Source organism: Musa acuminata, chromosome BXJ2-3, assembly GCF_036884655.1.
Source record: "Musa acuminata AAA Group cultivar baxijiao chromosome BXJ2-3, Cavendish_Baxijiao_AAA, whole genome shotgun sequence".
Taxonomy (NCBI): Eukaryota; Viridiplantae; Streptophyta; class Magnoliopsida; order Zingiberales; family Musaceae; genus Musa; species Musa acuminata.
This window is the reverse complement of record NC_088340.1, coordinates 33,017,076-33,036,868: the sequence shown is the minus strand read 5'-3', so window position 1 is coordinate 33,036,868 and position 19,793 is coordinate 33,017,076. Positions and strand designations below refer to the sequence as shown.

The 19,793-nt window shown below is 34.4% G+C and overlaps 2 protein-coding genes across 7 annotated transcripts; both read left to right on the top strand.

Moving 5' to 3' along the window:
- Window positions 1–356: 356 nt before the first annotated feature.
- On the top strand, window positions 357–8,547 carry LOC103978514 (uncharacterized). 6 transcript variants are annotated; one of them, XR_001976960.2, is made up of 10 exons: window positions 358–866; window positions 1,015–1,125; window positions 1,212–1,518; window positions 1,621–1,726; window positions 2,228–2,345; window positions 2,449–3,186; window positions 4,427–6,245; window positions 6,628–7,094; window positions 7,476–7,628; window positions 8,226–8,547. XR_001976960.2 is itself a non-coding variant. In XM_009394335.3 (7 exons), the coding sequence occupies exons 2-7, from the start codon at window positions 1,320–1,322 to the stop codon at window positions 7,044–7,046; spliced, it is 3,399 nt and encodes a 1,132-aa protein (XP_009392610.2). In that variant the 5' UTR covers window positions 358–866; window positions 1,212–1,319; the 3' UTR covers window positions 7,047–7,405. The 6 variants fall into 6 exon arrangements, 1 of the variants encoding a protein (XP_009392610.2); XR_671155.3 differs by lacking the exon at window positions 1,015–1,125 and having other exon boundaries at window positions 357–866; window positions 1,642–1,726; XR_001976961.2 differs by lacking the exon at window positions 1,015–1,125 and having other exon boundaries at window positions 358–858.
- Window positions 8,548–9,670: 1,123 nt separating this feature from the next.
- On the top strand, window positions 9,671–13,692 carry LOC135607764 (uncharacterized). Its single transcript, XM_065099810.1, has 5 exons — window positions 9,671–9,892; window positions 11,214–11,370; window positions 12,267–12,317; window positions 13,020–13,112; window positions 13,365–13,692. The coding sequence occupies exons 1-5, from the start codon at window positions 9,753–9,755 to the stop codon at window positions 13,440–13,442; spliced, it is 519 nt and encodes a 172-aa protein (XP_064955882.1). The 5' UTR covers window positions 9,671–9,752; the 3' UTR covers window positions 13,443–13,692.
- Window positions 13,693–19,793: the final 6,101 nt, after the last annotated feature.

The following is a 19,793-nucleotide window of genomic DNA, read 5'->3' as shown; positions in this document are numbered from 1 at the left end:
GTCTCTAAAGAGCATTTTATAGTGTGCATTGTCCATGGACATACCATCATCCTTGCTGCTTTAATGGATAGCAGAAGGACCCTCATAAAGCCAACTACACTTTCTCTCAGCAGCCTGTGATTCCCAGTAATGTGACTTGCATTAATGGTGAGCACCAAGTTCACTGAGCTTTCCAATCCTTCAAACAAAGATCCAGTTTTGCTGCACAAATCTTCTTTATATCACCCTTGACAGAACTCAAACATAATGATTGAATAGTATATGTTTATGGTTCTGCCACATCAAAACATAATCATCCACAGACTTTATAGGAGGATTGCAAGTTGAAGCAGCTGGTTTTAGTCGTGTATGTTTTTTCCCTCCTAATGTTACGTCTGAGCTTACAATGGCATTACAGTAACTTCATCTTCTTTACTTGAAGTAGAAAGGGAAGAAAAGAGGTAAAAGGATTGGAGAAGCGTAAAAATCACTCACAGAGAGTAGCTGTGAAGTGTGGAGAGAGCGGAAGATTGCCTCAAGAGTAACTGCAGTTATTTCAAAAGCGCAGTAGGGAGGCGAGAGAAGAGAGACTAACGAGATCGCGCCCCTGCCCTTCCAATCTCCTCCAAGTTCTTCCTTTTCTCCCCTCTCGACCTCTTCCGATCCCGAAATCCTTGGAAAGTGGGGATTTTTTTCGTTGCCATACGGTTCGCTGCTCCGTTGCCGGATCGATTGCTGAATGCCGCTCGTTTGCGCCTCGAGTTCGCGCCGGGGGAGGCTGCGGTAGGACAAAGGCGCCAGCCTTCGTGCCTGTCGATCGATGGCGGACAAGCCCTAGGCGGAGGGTTGGCGTCGGGAAGGCATCAGATGCGGACAAAGGTGCGGAGGTAAAGAAACGATGAATTGTGGGTTTCCATGTGGGTGCATTTGTAGCTGGAGGAGTTGGTCCAGCGCGATTAGTAGGAAAGACTCAGTTCTTCTTCATCTTTTGATAAAATTCTCTTTTAAGCTTTTTCTTCCTTTGTTTCTGGACAGTTTGATTGAGTATATCATTCTATTTCCGACTTGATCGGAAATCCAAGTTTGAACAACGGATTGAAGGACCACTCGTTAGAAACTATCCAAATTTTTAGAAGAAACAAACTGGTTGAATTGAATTGGTGTTTTAAAAGAACTTTTCATAGCCTTTTCTCCTCGGTTGAACAATAAAGATCGTAACTTTGCTGCATCAGGATGGTAGTATTGCTGATGAAAGCCACTACTGTGTGTGAGCGAATCATCGATGTGGTGGTGCTTTAGGCTGTGGAAGTAAGGCTGCCTTTTGACTAGGATACTGAAAGATGCCACCTTCACCCTCGTTGAGGCGCTCTCCTGGGATAGAACTGAGAAAGGGGAGTTCTCATACAAGGGGCCAGAGTTTTGAAAGTGGATTGCTGCTCAAGGCCAAAGATGACGATCTTGTTTTGTTCCATGAGATGCAGAAGCATGACACAGACAACTTCTTGCTACATATGTCTGACGATTTTGATGACTCCATAAGTAATTACATCCTGCTCTTTTGTTCTTGAATCAGTATTTTTTTCCGCATTCTTATACTTCTATAAATACTGAATTATTAACTGTTTCTTCTAATATAACCAGCAAAATTTGGTTACACTTCAGACCTCAAGCTCGGCATAACTATTCCAGCTGAAGGAGAGGGCAGTGGTCTACTGGACATAGATGGTGACAAAAATGACTATGATTGGTGAGTCCTCATGATAATGTTGTTTTTGGTTTGGGTTTTATTAGAATAATTCAGTTAACTACATAGGTGAGCAAATGAGCTGATGGACATTTACTGAATCCATCAATTTCAAAGGGTTGTCTTAACCTGTGTTATTCAATGTAGACTTTTTTTACTGGGTTACTTTAAGCCTCGGTATACATAGTCTTTGGTGGGTTAAACTCTAACCAGCAGTTTAACCTTCTTGATTCAAAAACCAGCATTTTAAGACCAAAGCTTGACCAAAAGCAAATCCCTTCCATTATTGATTCGTTACATAAACAAGTCTCTAGAGAAGTCATATGGCTAACGGTTCTTAAACTTGTTACACTTTTCAGCCTTCTTGTTCATTTGAAGTTTGTCTTGAAGTCTAAGTTGCAATTAGGCAAACTCTCTCCTGAATTCTTTCTTTTGTTTTAATGAGCTTTTTGTAGTTTTTTAGCTGTTCAAAATTGTGGCTCTTTAATTTTTCAAATGAAGCAGGCTTTTAACACCTCCGGATACTCCCCTCTTTCCATCACTGGATGATGAGTCTCAACCACTTAACACTTCTAGGGGAAGGATACGAAGTCAGCCAATTTTGATTTCAAGACCTTATACAGTAAGCAATAATCCTCTGAACATATTTGTGTTATCATTTAGCAGCTTAAGTGCATATATATAATTCTTTTGTAATGCATTTGATACTTGGTTTATTATTACAGAATGAGAAGACTCAGAGGACAAGTAGAAGTAGTGCAAGCCCCAAAAGGTTAAGCCTGTCTCCTCAATCAAGCTATGGTGTAGTCCAACCATCTGCCAGACCATCTTCACCTCCTCACTACAGTTCCTCTCCTGTTATACGACAAACAACCCCCTCACGAAGATCTTCCACTCCAACCAAGCCTTCAACACTGACTCCCAGGTCTTCAACTCCCACACTACAGAGGATGAGTAGTGGTCTAAGTGGACAGACATCCACTTCTGGTAGAAGGGGAACATCCCCGGTAAATATGAACCGGGGTCATTCTGCATCACCAAAATTAAGAGGCTGGCAATCTAACAGTTTCCCCATTATTGATGCACCACCAAATTCCCGCACTTCTCTGCCAGACCGGTTATCTTCACGTGTTCGGGGTTCATCTCCAGCTTCTGGAAATTCAATGGTTTCATCTTCAAAAGTTGGAAGGCGATCAATGTCACCATCAGCATCTACAAAGGCCCGCTCGTCACACAATCATGAAAGTCACCAGTTTACCTCTTGCAATAAGGCCTCTTTAGCATCTTCTGGTGATGATGGTGTGGATTCAGTGCTCTCTGTCGGACTATCTGGTAACGCTGCAGTTAGAAAATATGGTGCTTCTGCAAACAGTAAGGCTATCACATCTTACAGGAAACCGTCCAGTTTTCCCTCTTCAGGTTCTGGCCCAAGAAGGTCTTTGGATTCTGCAGTAAGACAGATAGTAAGTTTCTTCTGGAACATTTCTACCATTTTCAGCTAAAGATATATGTACTTTATTTTGCATGTCAATGGGCTGGCTTACTGCATTAATTCAAAAATGTAATTTCTCCATACTTCTCTTCTATTTGGAGGCTAATTCTTGGGGCTCATAAAGCATTTCTTTCTTGATTTGAACAACAGGAGTGGTGCCAGCACTAGCTTGATTTCTTCGTTTCACTTATATTTAACCTACTGTATATTTTATTACTATATGACCTTGTATCTGCAACTATTTGGAAAATTTATACCTAACTCCGGAGGCCTCTATGAATACTATCTGATGGTGATCCTGCAATATAGCTACTTGTGAGTTGAATTTTTACTGATTTGTAGATATTTTCTGATGGTGTTTCATCAGGGAATATCTTGTGCATTATAAAACAAAGTACTGAGATTGAGTTTGTGAATGCATCTAACAATTCTTCTAGTCTCTTCAGAGACAACAAACCATTTAGTGATGGTGTTGATGTGTTCCTTGGATAATATTCTCTATATACCTATTCAAGACTTGATTATGTAAAATTTCAGAAAATTCTTACATTAAGAGAAAAAAATGATAATTAGAGTGCTAAAATTTTTGCAAGCTAAAGCTGCTTACAAAATATTATGTTACAACTAGGTGCCAAAAATATTGCAACTGAATTCTCTTCTTCATGTTGAATTTTAACTAGTCTAGACATGGTCACATTAAAAATTTTCTCAAAATAGGCATATTGTCTATCTAGTCATGAACAGTGATTCTTATGTAACCATCGCTGATATTCACATCATATTTCTCTTATAAAATCTGAATGTTTAAGTAAATTAGATTTCAATTAGGAATTTGGGAGCCACAAGTATAAGATCGTGTCTTTCAGATCTCTAGTTCCTTGGTTTGGCAAGTTATTTATATATGATATGGTGACTTCATAATTTTATGTTAGCTTATTTGATTGTGACAAAAATCAAGAGAACCAGTCAACTATGTTCAGCAAGTATATTTTTTGAACATGCTTGAAAATATTGCATCAAGATCCTTGTAGCTTATTCATTTAGGGATCATTGGAATTACATACGTGTATTGGCAAACTTCACCAGCTACATATTATGTTGATGTGATCTATGCAATTCATCCGATTTTATCTATAATAGCTCTATTGAAGCAATATACTATTAATTCTAACATCATGATGAAGTTTCCATGTTGTTTTGTCCTTTTGCAGGATCACCAGAAAATCCCCCAGAACATGTTCAGGCCACTCTTGTCAAGTGTCCCTGCCACTACATTTTATGTTGGTAAAACAACACATGGGACTACGTTCTCTAGGAGTTTGTCACAATTTACTAATCATAATGCAAGCACCATAAATGATTTGAACTATGCTGCTGATGTGGAGGATAGTGATCATGCCCAAAGTGATCTGGCTGGTGAATCAGAAAAGATAAAAGATTCTAAAACCCAAGAAGTGCCTATGAGTAACTTTGATGAGATAAGTGAAGATAACTGTTATCATGCTCTTTCTGGAAAACTTCAGGGTGGCACCAAAGGTTTTGATCAAGGCATGAACAAAGAAGATGATGTTCAGGAACTAGAAAGTTCTGCTGGTGAAACTGCTCTTCAATCTTCAGATATTGCTCCATGTTCTGGGATTGGATCATATGTTGCTTGCTTAATATGTGGAAAACATTTCCTTATCATAGATGTGGATGGATACAAGGATATTTGCCAAGAATGTGCTGCAACAGATAAGCTATTGGATTCCAGAGGACAACGGGGCGATCCAGATAAAGCTACTGATGTAACTGGAAATGATTCACTGGATTCACCAGATAGCAAAGTGCATCTCCAAATTGGAATGGCTGAACATCCGGATAAGAATCAGAGTGAATTTTTACTTGGTAAACATCAATGCAATTGTAAACAGGATGTTAATCTTTTCCCAGACAATTGTCCACCTCAGATAGCGATAGACGTTGGGCTTGAACACCTTCCGGAACAGGTAATGAATAGCTTGATAAATGTAGGAGATCAACCACTTCGTGAACAATTAATGAATAGCCTTGATGGAGAGAGTCCTAAAGAAGCTACTGGTAGATATATTCCTCAACTATCAAATCCAACTGCATATTCTAGCCTAACATTTGACATTGCTGAGGGCACAGGCATTTCAGCACTGGTAATGCAAAGGTCTAGCAGCATCAAATGGCCTGCTGTGCAAAGGAGGGCTTACTCTGCTACAAGTATAATTTGTTCTGACCCTTCATATTCTAGGGATAATTTTAGTGGCATGAAATGCAACGCCGGTAGGGAAAGTTCTTCGGCTTCTTCCTCCATTGATTTGGGTTCATCTGCACAAACAGTGGCATCTAGGAAAACAGACATCTGTGTTCTACGCCAGTCAAGCAGAAGGATGGATGAGGTGGACACTTTGAAAATCAATTATAGTATGAATGCTGAAAGCAACGATTCACAATCAGAAGCCTCAGTTAGTGTCACAGCGGCATCAGCTAATCTTCACAGCAAATATGAAAAAATTCTTTGTAGAATTATGAAGTCTGCTTATAATGAGGATATTCAGGAAGCGTCTCTGGATACTGCAAACCATGTCAACACCTATGAAGATACTAATTTAAGCCATGCGGAAAATGCATCCATTGAAAAGGTTTTTATAGGTCAAGATACCTCCTGCGCACCAATATTGGATCCAGATTTTTGTTTTCAATTGCATGATGCAACAATCCAAGATAATTTAAATGATGACAACAGCACCTTATCCAGAAAAACTAATGAAGTAGTATTCCGGAATGATAGAGTGGGAATCCTGGATTTAGAATTAGAGGTGCCAATTACTACTCCGGATTGCTCTTCCATCGAGGATAATCACATGCTAAATGATATCGGATGTCAAGATGACATCTTGGATGCTGCAAGTAACAGCTCTTCTAATTTACTTTTGGAGCAGCAAATTGAACATTGTTTTCAGGATGCACAAAATGAGCATGCACATGGCGAAACACCTACTTACATGGATGGTCTCCAAGGTGATTTTTCTTTGGCAATATCTGACAAGGACATGTTGGTTTCTGTATCAGAATCTAACTGTGCCGAACATCCTCATTGCAGTATGTAGTTTAACTTTTGCATCTATATAAATTGATTAATTTTGGATGATGCAATGATAACTTCTCTTAGATGCATCTAGAAACCAAGAGTTTTAGCAGTACAGATGTGTACAGAGTGCAGCCAAGAGTAAAACTTGAATGATGTTTTACCATCTATCTTCAAAGCAAAGAATGTAATTGTTGTCGGTTTGCATTTGTACTTCAAGAACCTAAGCTATGTCTCATTTAATCCCATTTATCTACTAAAACAAGATAGTATGATAATTTACTTGATTTTGTTACTAACACTCGTCTCTTTCAGAACCACATGCAAAAGTTGAAGCTCCAAGGAGAAGTATGCAAAGAACCTTTACTTTGGAAGAAGCAACCGACACTGTGCTCTTCTGCAGTTCTATTGTTCATGATCTGGCCTATAAAGCTGCGGCCATTGGAATGGAAAAGGAGATGGCTGCATCCGAGGTTTCTCCCCCAACAGTGACACGTTTAGCAAAATCTATTTCCTATCAGATGGATTTTCAAAATACATCCAATAAATGTGTTAAAAATTCACGGAAAGTCAAAAGGAAAAGGCTGGAAATTGATACCAAGAAGCCACCCATGGACTTGGGAAATGATGGCAACTATCCGGAGCTTGTATCTTCCAGTGCTGAAGATTTACAAATGATCGACAGCATGAAGCCCCCAAAGCTGGAATCCAAGTGCAACTGCACTGTGATGTAGGGAGGTCCCTTGGAATCCAATTGCACTGTTGTGACAACTGCAACATTTGTTAGATTCTCTTCCCTCTTATTCTAGTGTTTTTAGATGTTATCTATATTCTTTTCCGTGAATGAGGTGTTCATAATTTCAGGAAGGCATCAGCATATAACCCTTGTCCAAATTCATTTGTTAGTTTTTAACCGATGTTGGTGGCATAATCTTGTGAAGTCAATGCCTGGTCTTGTGCTGATTCCGATGTCTTTCTTTTTCTTCTATAAGTTTGTTGCTCGTTTTTTGTTTACTACTTTATAACTTCAGATTGGTTGGATTGTTGTATTACAACTTGCAAATATCTGAGATGGTCATTCAAATGCCCTTTAGTTTGGAGTATGCTTTGGAATGGATTTATCCTGTTATTTGCTTGTACTAACTAGAAAAGCAAACATGCAGGGTAAGCTTGTTAGCAGCCAAGATCTGAGGGATCTGTCATCCGTGACATGTCATGATAAGCTTTAGCCTACCTTAAGCGCCTCCTGGAAGTTCATCAGTGGTTAATAAAGGTCAACAGCATCAATGTAAAAGAGCAAAATTATCACTTCCAAGGTAATTTAACAGCTTATCGAGGCATTAAATTTCGCTATCTTGTGTTCATTCTTGTATGTCTGCAATCTTTACCTACTATGATGTTCTTAGGGATTTCATTTCAAGTACTTCCACACCAGCATGGTTAAATTATAGGCTGCATACAGCATTACTTGCTATCTCATGCTGTGAAAAATAAGAAAGATCTATATTCTGTTTTTTTTTTTTTGTTGGCATAATAGAGTTTGAAACAAAGACACTCGTTAGAAGAGGGTGACCATCGAATGGACACCAAGTTATTTTCTGAAATATTTGAAAAAAAAATAACCGTAAGAAACCATAAATAAAATCATTGAATGTATTCTCTGCATCATCCTACTTTAATAAGAAAAAAAAAAGAAAACTTCACCATAAACTGCATCTTTTATTCATTATTTCTCACTTTTGACCCACCCAATCAAACCATGGCTTTGGTTCCAGTTTAGTTGCTTCTCTTTCCATAGATGGGTTAAATACCAAACAGGAACTATGATATATTTGTACTTGAAAATATTAAACTAGAAAAAGTACCTTTTGTGTATTATAACTCAAAATGCTGATTCTGAATCATGTTTTTAGATTCTGAACAGAGATCCAGTTGGTGAATTGATGACACAACAGAATACTTCATGCACTCATGGCCTCTTTAGTTCAATGCATTTGTGGACATACTTGATCGCTAGATTTCTTCATCTGAACATGCAGGAATGAGGATGCAGACTTGCTTGTTGAGTATTAGGATTCTCTGATGCTATATGTGCATGTGTGTTGACAGGATATGCTTAAAAGAAGAGGACTGTAGCAAGACATTGCTCATCAAACTACTGAACCATATGAACATTGTGTTTGGAAACCATATTATTGTCATGTTTGAGTGGCATTACATCATGTGTTTCATAAGCCAGTTTTGAGATCACAGGAAAAGCATAAGTTGCTTTAAAAGCTTTGATGCATCCTTGAAACATGAAACCTAAGAAAGGTTTGGCTCTCCCCTTGAACATATCATTTAGGCTTTCCCCTTGAACAGAAACCTAAGAAAAGTTTGGATGATTTGTGCAGCTAAAACCCAGAAAAAAAAAAAGAAGAGGAGCAGATTTGAGGTTCAACACATTAGATGCAATAATCAGTAAAGAACAAATCTGATCAAAATATTATTGAACAGAATCATCATTCCACAAAACATGAAATTAGATGAAGTATTTTGATTCCAATGAAGATGAGCTGTGATCAGAGGATGTGGAGGCCAACTTATTCTTCATTTTTTCATGCAAAATAAGTTTTTTTCTATTTATTGTTTGACCATGCAACCCTAAAACATAACCCTACTCATTAAGGTGAAGTAACATATACACTCACATAACTACAGAAGTAATCATTCAAAAATAATCTTGGGGAAATGACATAATAAGCTCCACAATATGGCAGAGTATTTAGTTTTATTCAACTTAAATTGTGAGGCTCATTATATAAATCTTTTTTTTCCATCATTGAATTTTGTACAACGCAATATCTTTAATTAATCTAAGAGCACTTAAATTTTTATTTATAGTATCTAATAAATTCTTCTTAGGCTTTCCACTATCTTGGCTTTCACTTCTAATATTAATTATCTCACATATTCTAATTAATTAGAATACAATATATCTATTCCATCTTAAATGATTCTCTTATTTTATTCTTCATCAAAGTAATTTTTAATTATTTACAAATAAAAATATTTTTTATTTTTTATTAACTTTGTGCATTCACCATAACATTCTAAAAGAAACGTTTCAATAACATACAGATTATTGTAACATTATATATATTGTAACATTTCAAATATATATATATATATATATATATTGTAACAATTAGAAGGTGCATAGTCTAATTGTTGAATTTGGGAGGGGGGAAAATGCAAATTGTAAGAGTGAAGACTATTGACCGTTGGCTCAGCCCTCTTTATTTTTTTTTTATTTTCAATTAATTAATAAATAATTATTAAAGACCGCCCTCCGTTCCATTAGCTTCGATCGAGATCGGGAGAAGGGGAAGAGGGAAGGCGGGGGGGGGGAAGACACAGAGAGAGAGAGAGAGAGAGAGAGAGAGGGAGGAGGAGGATCGATGGACGACGCCCGGAGTTCGCCTTCGCCGCCATCTCCTTCCTCCTCGAGCGCTTATTCGTACGTCCTACTTAACTACCCGCTGATCTCCGCGATCGTCTCCTTCGCCGTCGCCCAATCCATCAAGTTCTTCATGACCTGGTACTTCTCGGCACCCTCCATTGCGATACGCGCTCGCTTCAGCTGCGAGCCTGTTGTTGCGGTCTGTTTGGGATTTCTACACGATTTGCTTGATCTTTGAATGGAGGATTATGGAATTGTCGATTCATTCAGCGGATCGAGAATCAAGTTCTCCTTTTTGTGCTGTTTTGGTTGGATCTGTGCTCGGTTGATGATTTTGATATTGAATTAGTCGATTTTTGGGAATTTCTTGCTATTCTGATCGGGAAAGTTTTAATTTAGATGTTGTAGTCCTTGGTACGATTTCGTTGGGGCCAAAATTTCCAATTTGGATTTGGAATTCAGGTTTATTCTTCTGATTTAGATTTATATGTGTTGCACTCACTCTCTCAAGAGGGCCCATGCTTGAATTCGTCTATTATGGTTCTTTTCCTTTCTAGAAAAGGGCCTTTTTCTTACCTTAGGTAAAAAAGGACAAATTTAAAGAAAAAGGTATATTGTGACCTTACGGGAGGGTGTGCTCTGCTCTGATAAGCATTGAGTATGTAAAAACATAATCTGAACATAAAGTGGGATTACTGTTGGTCCTAGTACTCTCCCATGGCCTCAATTTACGGAATGAAAGGAGGGGTGGGACAAACTGAGCTACATATTTGGATGGACTCTCAACATCTTCTTTTATATCCATTCGTCATTTTTTATTTCTATTTTCTGATGGTTATAGACAACTTTATTGCTACATTTTTCTGTTTTCCATTCAAACTACTGCCCGTACATGATTTGTATAAGATATTTTTGAAAGATAAACGGAAATCTCAGTTCTTGATTTATTTTACTTCAAGAATATCTTTTTGTAGATTCCTTCTATAATTGTAGTTCGCGTCACTCGATCACACTCCTTGCCTAGCATCTAGGATCCAGGCAACTTTAGTGCTTCAGGGCATCTTGAGCCATTGACTACTCTGCGTTAGCACTTCCAATATATTTTTGGGAAAAAAAATTCCAGAAAGGACAAACTGACATCATCCATGAGATATTTCAGGGGATTCTCATGTACCAGTACTACAATTCTTTTTTTTTTTTTCTCTCCACATAAATAGCTGCCATCTGTTCAATTTGATGGATTTTCCACTAATCTGGTCTTGAGATGCTAAGGTCATTTAAGAAGATAGAGGCCTGATCTGACATACTAATGCTACTGTAGCGTTTCTACTTTCTTTCTCTATACAAATAAAGGTTTACTTCATAATACTATTGAGTTATTGGATCTTCCTAGATATAGCTCTGTAAATCAGGAAATCCTTTTTTTTTTTACCTAAGAGCTCTTCTACTAGATTTGCAGGTACAGGGAAAGACGCTGGGATGCTAAACTACTGATTGGATCTGGTGGGATGCCTTCATCCCATTCAGCCACAGTTACTGCACTTGCAGCAGCCATTGGAATCCAAGATGGTTTGGGAAGTTCCATATTTGCTGCTGCAACAATATTTGCATCTGTTGTAAGCTCCACCTGTTTTCATTTTATTGTTTTGAATATAGCAGTTTTTTTATGTCAATGCTGTGAACAAATCATCAGAAGAATCAACTTTTCTATATGGATATTGTTAAATTAGTTTAAACTTGTCTGCCTACATTTACTCCAGGATTGTTGAACTCTTTTACTTATGTTTGTTCTGAAAGCTGTACAAGACCAAGTTGAGTGTATTGATGCCAAATCTTTTAGTCCACATACTATATTCTTTATCCTTAGGACCCTGAGACTTTGGAGTTTAACTAGCTACAGATACCGCAGATGTTTGGCATTACATGGTTTCTCCAATAACATCCATTTTTTCTTCTTGTATGTTCTGAAGTCCAATAAAAAGGTTCAAATTTTATTGCAATGTCATCGTTGGCCATTGTTACCACAGGTTATCATGTCTAATAGTAAACAAAAATAAATTGGTTATTTAGTAAGTCATTTGAGTCATCTTAAAAATTGAGGAAAGAATGAAAGCTACAAGGTCAGTAAGATCTTTCTGAGAGGAATGTTTCAATATAATTTTAGAGTCTTAAGATTGATCTTATGGTACTGCTGTATGTATTGGGTCAATTTGATAGGCAGTGACCCTTATTTTGTGTTATTTGCAAAATAACATCTTGTCAATGCTGCATGATATCTTATTGGTTTTCAAAGCCTAGAATCATATAATATTCTTATGTTCCAAGCTATTTACTTCCCTCCTGTCTCTGGCATTCAATTATAATTTCCCATGGAGCAACATTTGCTGGCAGGTAATGCATGATGCTTTTGGTGTCCTAGAATCATATAATATTCTTATGTTCCAAGCTATTTACTTCCCTCCTGTCTCTGGCATTCAATTATAATTTCCCATGGAGCAACATTTGCTGGCAGGTAATGCATGATGCTTTTGGTGTTCGATTGCATGCTGGAAAGCAGGCAGAGGTATGTTTGTTTCATGATTTTCTAAATTTGTTTCATGAGAGACACTTTCATCCATTGCTTTGCATGTGTGCTCTCAAAACAAATCATGTTCAGACTATCATAATGATCCAAAACATATACACCATAATAGAAACTCTTGAAAACTCATTGAAAGTAGACAATATGGCCTTGACAACCACGCTGTTTCTTTGAGTTTCTCTCTGGTGTAAAATCCAGTATGGAGTTTCTCCTCTCGTCAACTAGTTTGTGGTGACTATATGGATTTTGATGGTTTTGATGTTGAAAGCTATACACTTTGATGTTTTTTCGTCACCAGTGAGGGTGCGTCTTCCTTTCCCACCTACTTTCAAAGGCCTCTAGTTGCCCGTGATAATTTTTGCAACTGCAAAGACCCCTTGGCCACGTGGACCACCTCGGTCCTCCCTCTCTGATCTTGTAGACCGTTCTAACCTCAACTAATAGGACACATTTCAAATATTTTAAGGTGTACATACAAAGATGCCCCTTAGTTTTTACAATTTAACTAGCTATCATCTTGCCAATGATATGTTTCAAAAGTATCGGGAAAATTTTAACTAATTCATGTTATTATGTCACTTTTTTTTCTATTGGCTTTGCTATTTCTTGTTAGATAAGTTTCAATATACAAGCAAATTAAGCTGCTTATGCACGTCAACTTCAATGAACTATTCTGGATCCCAGGTGCTGAATCAAATTGTATATGAACTTCCAGCAGATCATCCTCTTTCAGATACCAGGCCTTTGCGTGAACTAATTGGTCATACTCCTCTTCAGGTTTGACAAAGCATATCTTGTTGTGGTAAAGCATATAAATGAGTGAACCTGTTAAGGTTTGCACTCGTTTGTTTGGGAATATACACACGTAATAGAGATTAGATGGGCATATAATATCATACATGTTGTTGAGCCAGCTGCAACAAAAATCAACTTTTAGTATGCAAAGTATTCACATGTAATTTGTAATTTGGAGGTAACTGTCGTTTTCCACTGAGCTAAATTCAACATCTATTTCCTGATATCTCTCAGGTCGTAGCTGGTGCTTTCTTGGGCTTTGTCATAGCTACTATGGGTCAGTTGATAAAGAAGGTAGCCAGTGGAACATGATCGTTGTGATCTGACTGGTAACACCGTGACATTGGACACTGTCAATTACAGGGAAATAGGATGGGCACCCCAAACTAGTGGGCCAAATTGATTATTCACATAGAAATATATCTAACACATTGCTTTCATTGTGCCTAATGTTGGCCATACTGTTTCCTTCAAGTTTCTTCTATCAGAACTACTGAATTTTAGAAGTGTCCTAACTCCTGTTATTATAGGACATTTTGATTAATGATTTATTACTTAATTATGGTTGAGCTGTATAAATATTTTATATATAAGTATATACTTATTATGTATCAAATACCTAAAAAGACATTGGAAGTGAGGTTGAGAAGGTTTGAGTACATGTCTACTTTGTTCTTCTTCTGAAACTAAAATAACTGAGGTTGTTGTTCATCATCGGCAAACTTGTTCTTTTATGGATGCATAAGCTGTGTGCTCAAACAAATCTTGTCGTTAATGCGACTTCCTATTTGACCTAATTTAGATTTCTATGTTTTTCCAAGCACGGATTATGATCTTTTCTCAGCTCACTGTTCGAGTTTAGATATTTTGTGCTACTACAGCTGCAGAGATCCAAACATTGATGAGAAGAACTCTTGAGCACAGCTAAAATTCCCAATTATTTGGATGTGGTGGATGAGACCACCACCACCAACACTAATAACAAAGCATAAAGCCCCAGTTATGTGGTGTGGGTTATGTTGAGCTCCATCAGTCAAAATATGTTATTTTGAGCTGATGATTTTGATGATTATGCATCATTTTTTTCAGGGGCTTTATCTGGAAGTGATAAAATCCTGCATGAGGTAATCTAGTGATGTATTTTTTTTTTTAATCCCTTTTTTCTAGTTTCAATTTTTTACACCAATTTTATTAATTGAATGTTCAAATAAGTAGATGTGCATAAAAGTTATGACTTAATTATTTTTTTGCAAGAGGTAAGTAATAAATACAAAATTTGATCCAATATGTTTGTCATCAACAATCAAATATTTATCAACTAAGCAAATCGATATTTTCAATATTGTATAATAATAAGTTAATTATGGAGAAGCTATAATTCAATTACAAAATCTTATTAAAGATGTTAATTAGATACACTGCTATCAGCCTAATTGATTGATTGCTTCTTAGTTATCTTTTTTTTTTTTTTCTTTTTCAGGTACCATATCAATTGAATATATATTTGAAAGCTTAAGCATGTCTTATGTTTAACTTTGCTTTTACTACAGTGGAGGAGGGAAATTTGATCATTAAAATGTAACAACAACTCAACATATAAGTGAAGGATGGGAGGAAAACTAATTGGATATTTCTTTGGACTGTAGATGTGGATGAATCATCATGTACTTTTTATTTATGTGGTGATATACAAGTAGCATGTGGTCATGAGATTATGTAAGTTCCATAATTTACACAAAGATGCATAACTATCATGGCTTCTTTGGCATGCAAATTAAGGGTTCAAAGTTCAAACTATCAAAAAATTCCTCTAACAATTGTGCTACTGAGCATCATAACACATGGAATTCCACAATAATGATAACAAGGATACAGACAGGTGCATTTCTAGTGTAATCATGAGCAACCATCATCCCTCTTTCAGTATTCAAATTTCTTGTAAAAATTATTATGCTTGTGCTGACTCAAGATAATGCATTCATACATAATTGAGATTTGATGGGTTTCACATCTACAGAGAAATAGGACTCAAAAGGTTTTTTTTTTTTTTTTGGAATCCATATGATTTTGAAAAGGTAAAATCATACAAAAGTCATATAGAATGGATAATTTTTTATGGGTTTATGTGACCTCATTAATGATGATCATAAGACGCAAGAACGCTAGATGTCGTGACTAGAGAAGGTTTTGATGATTGCATTGTTGAAGATAAATAACCATAAAACTAAAGGTATCGTACTAATGTATTTAGTCTAATATCAATTGAGGAATATGAATCGTATTATTTTTATTTTTTGTTATCTACTTACGATAATATCTTTTGGGATTCTAGAATAAATAATTCTATATTTCTGGTAAGTACATAATAATAATTAAATAATTTCTTATACTCATCGTAATAATTAAATAATTCTACGTAGAAAAAATAAAATTTTATGAGATTATGTGCCCTCTTAATGATGACAAAAGATGAATGACACCCATCATAAGATCTCGAGAGGTTCTGATAATTATATTATTAAAGATAAATAACTATAATTTCTATTAGTATTGAGGAGTATGAATCGTATTATTTCTATTTTTTTGCTATGTAATATCTTTTGGGATCCCACAATTAAATAATCTATCTACTATCAGTGAAACATTTTGGATCCCATAAATCCGTGCTAACGAGGATAAATAATGACTCATAACATACTAATCATCATCATCAAATATTTTTGCTACAAATTGTTTGCTTGGATGGCTGTTGGATGCCTCCTCTTAACATTATTTTGTGTTGCCTGACAGTGGTAATGGCCTCGAGACGAAGAAATGATGCCATCTTCCCTCGATGCTTCCATGTGCTATGATGCTCCCCTTTCTAGTATGTTTAGCTTTGTGATCCCGTGTAAGCTACTTTTGTTGGCATACATTAATTGTATAGATTTAGATCATAATGTCACCCTTGTTTGTAGTGTCAGATCATATGAATGTCGTCTTCATCGAAATAATATATAATACATGATTGCTTTGTTCGAAGAGGTAGCTTTTATAATTAGATCAAAATATCTTTAATAAATTTATAAAAAGATACTTTGATTTTTTTTCTGATTTAAACTGGTGTGATGAATTGAAGTGGACTATATTTAATGGATCAGATCAGTTCAATATGACACTAAGTATTTAATTTTTTATTGTTAGGATCTTAGATTATCCTTTTATTTTTTTCAATACCTCACTATCCCTAAATCTAATAACGTTATTTCCTATAATATTTGGAGTAGTAAAATTTGAGAGGAGAGAGAATAATTTCTTCTCAAGTTGAAAAAATATCTTAGCATACATCATGATTAGATAAAAATTCTAAAGTTCTTATAGTAATTAAAGAAATATTTACAAAGGCACACATTATTTCAAAGAATTTAGTAGGTGATGATAGGAAAGCAACTAAACTTTTTTAGGTTGAAGAAGAATCATGTTGAGCCAAAATAGAACATGTCAAAAGATTAGACGTCGAGTTGGAGAATCGATCGACGTATCGACAGAAGACCTCGGGCTAAGAAGAGTGAAAATTATGCCAAAAAAATTAGAGTTGCAGAAGTCAACCAACCGATTGGGCAATAGGTCGCAAGAGAAGACGATACATCGAAGAATCGGACGAGATATCGATGAACCAATGAATATATATATGAAAACTGATGAAAATATATATAAAAAGTTATTATTAGATTTCAGAAATAGATAGAGAGAAGTGAGATACTCTATTTTTTTATGATATGCAATGTAAATAATAAATAGATCTAAAAGATATCTATACACTTCCAATAACATATATGTTCGAGATCATACGAAGGAAAGTTATTGAGTTATTTTATTTATACTATGATTAGTACATTGGTGCCCTTATCGAGAAAGAAATATCAAAGACAAAAAATAACACGAGATAGATCTGAAAAAAAAAAATATTCATTTTGACGTTTTGATATATTTAGCAATAGCTACTTTAGGGTTGCTGAATTCCAACCAATATGACTATTATGATGATTTCTTAAAATATTTAAATAAAACTTACAATAATACCATCTTTTCAATAAGAAGTAAATAGCTTTGGATTAAAAAACTTGATAGTATGATTATCTTACCTCCTAAGAGCATAAAACGATCAAGCAAAATGAAGCAGGCAACGATAGAATTAAGATATAATTATGTTCGAGGTGTCAATAGTTAGGTCACAATCTACAGTAATGTAATTTTTCATTGATTGTATAAGTTAATATTCTAAAATATAAAGTAGTATGGTACTTTATTTTTTGTGTAGGTTAGTTTTGATCAATTTTTTTTATCATTGGCTATAGGAGACGATTTTTTTATGTATAGTATACCTATATAATTTTATGCTAAGTGTGTTGTAATATTATGAGACATTATAAACTTATGATAATTTTAAATCTGAAGTTATCATTTGTAATTGATATTATAATTCTTGTTGTAGAAATATTTTTGATGATATTTACAGAGTGGATTTGTTGGTTGAGATATGTTTTGTTAGGATTATCACGTGCCAAAATTTAATAATTATATTAAAATAATCTAAAAACAAATCAGTACTAATCAACTTAAAATTATGTTATCATAGTTTTAGAGAATTTGATTTTGATTTGGTAAATTTTAACTGGAGTTACACTCGAGTTACGGATAGGATAGGATTATGATATAACATTTACATCATATCATGTCAAAATTTAATAATTATACTAAAATAATCTAAAATATAAAAAATTATACTAAATAACTTGAAATCATGATAGTTTTAGAGAATTTGATTCTAATTTGAGTCAATTTTAACTTAAGTTATACTCGAATTACGAATATAATAGAATTACGATCTAATATTTGGATCATCGTATACCAAATTTTATTAATTATGCTAAATTTTTTAAAAAATTAAATAACTAGCACTACTCAACTTAGAATCATGTCATGATTATTTTGGATAAGTTTTGATCAATTTATCCTCGATGTAACTAACTCAAGTATATAATAGAATTATAATAGAATATACCGTAGAGTTACACTAGAGTTATACTGATAGATAGGTGATGGTACCATCAGTAGGTAGTGTTGTATTAAATTAGGGTGGTAGCACCATCTCTTAACCATGCGATTATAACACCAAAATCTATAGTATTTGTCTTCAAAATAATAAAATTTGATATTATCTAAAAATAAAAAAAATAAATTCTATTAAACATGTTTAAAATATGATACTATAGTTTTAAATAAGTTTGAGTAGGTTTGGGGATAATTAGAGATATTTACATTGGGGTTACATTAGATCACAAATTTAATATAAAAATCTTCTATTTCAACATGTATTAACTATAAAATAGGAAAAGATAAAAAATTATAAAACATATTATTGTAGCTTTAAAAAAATTTGAGTAGGTTTGAGGATATTTGGATATATTACATTTGATTTACACTTGAGTTATATTAGATGATAGATTCAATATAGATATCTCATATTTCACCATCAATTGATTCTAAAATAAAAAAATAAAAAAATAAAAACAATATATGTTATAAATATGTTATTATAGCTTTAGGAAAGTTTGAGTAGGTTTGAAGATAATTGAAGATATTTATATTTAATTTATACTTGGGTTATACTCGAGTTACTCTAGATCACATATTTAATTTAGAAATATCTTATTTCAATACCTATTGTATTTAATTTTTTTTTAAAAATTAATATAAAATATATTAAAAATATATTCTTATAGTTTTAAAAAAATAGATAAAATTAGGGATAATTTTAATATTTACACTTGAATTATACTACAGTTACACTCGAGTTATCTTCTGAGTTACTCTTGTTCATAAATTCAACTCAAAATAACTTATTTAAAAAATAAACCACCTTAAATTGACACATAAGTGGCAAACATGATAATCACATTTAATGAATCATAATAGAGAGACTTATTGATAATAATTTTTAAGTAATTCACAAATGAAACAGATAACTAACATGACATTGAAACAATTCATATTAACATCAATCATATTGAATTCCAAACCAATATGACATTGTCGAACAAATTCTAAAACAACAAAGGTCATCATATAAGTTAATAACAATAATCATCTAATGTCTCTATCCCTTGCCACATAATAATATAGTCATCCAATATAGCATTGAGAATTTGGAGCTTAAATAATAGTATATCTCATTGGCTAAATTTTATGTTTTTGTCTATCAAACAAATGATCTATGTATTTCATCACAAATATTGTGTAGTCATTATTTTAAAAATAAGGATAAAATGGATTAGTACAATAATCACCTAACTTGACAAATATGAATGACATAATTCATTTACGATTCATCTTGTTGAGGGCATTTGACCACCTTTGTCTTCCATCCTTACTAATCATTTTCTCTACAATGCTATGATGGAGATTGTCTAAATCAACTACCGATATATCCTTGAAATTTTTTTTATCTATTTTTCAATAAATAAACACTTAACATAAGATAAGTGTTCTTTTAGCACAACTATTCAAATTAGAATATTTATCATTAATTTAAATATGTTTGAATGTGATTTTTTGAGAAGAGAATTGTAATGAGAGTAGATCTTCTCCCGAAGATTTATCACTAAGAGATGCCAATATTTG

Excerpts from the sequence above, each read along its gene's own strand:
- LOC103978514 (XM_009394335.3), top strand. The coding sequence starts at position 1,320 with ATGCCACCTTCACCCTCGTTGAGGCGCTCTCCTGGGATAGAACTGAGA. Across the intron at positions 1,727-2,227 it reads GACAAAAATGACTATGATTG|GCTTTTAACACCTCCGGATA; the intron begins GTGAGTCCTCAT and ends CAAATGAAGCAG. Across the intron at positions 6,246-6,627 it reads TTACATGGATGGTCTCCAAG|AACCACATGCAAAAGTTGAA; the intron begins GTGATTTTTCTT and ends CGTCTCTTTCAG.
- LOC135607764 (XM_065099810.1), top strand. The coding sequence starts at position 9,753 with ATGGACGACGCCCGGAGTTCGCCTTCGCCGCCATCTCCTTCCTCCTCG. Across the intron at positions 9,893-11,213 it reads ATCAAGTTCTTCATGACCTG|GTACAGGGAAAGACGCTGGG; the intron begins GTACTTCTCGGC and ends CTAGATTTGCAG. Across the intron at positions 13,113-13,364 it reads TTGGTCATACTCCTCTTCAG|GTCGTAGCTGGTGCTTTCTT; the intron begins GTTTGACAAAGC and ends GATATCTCTCAG.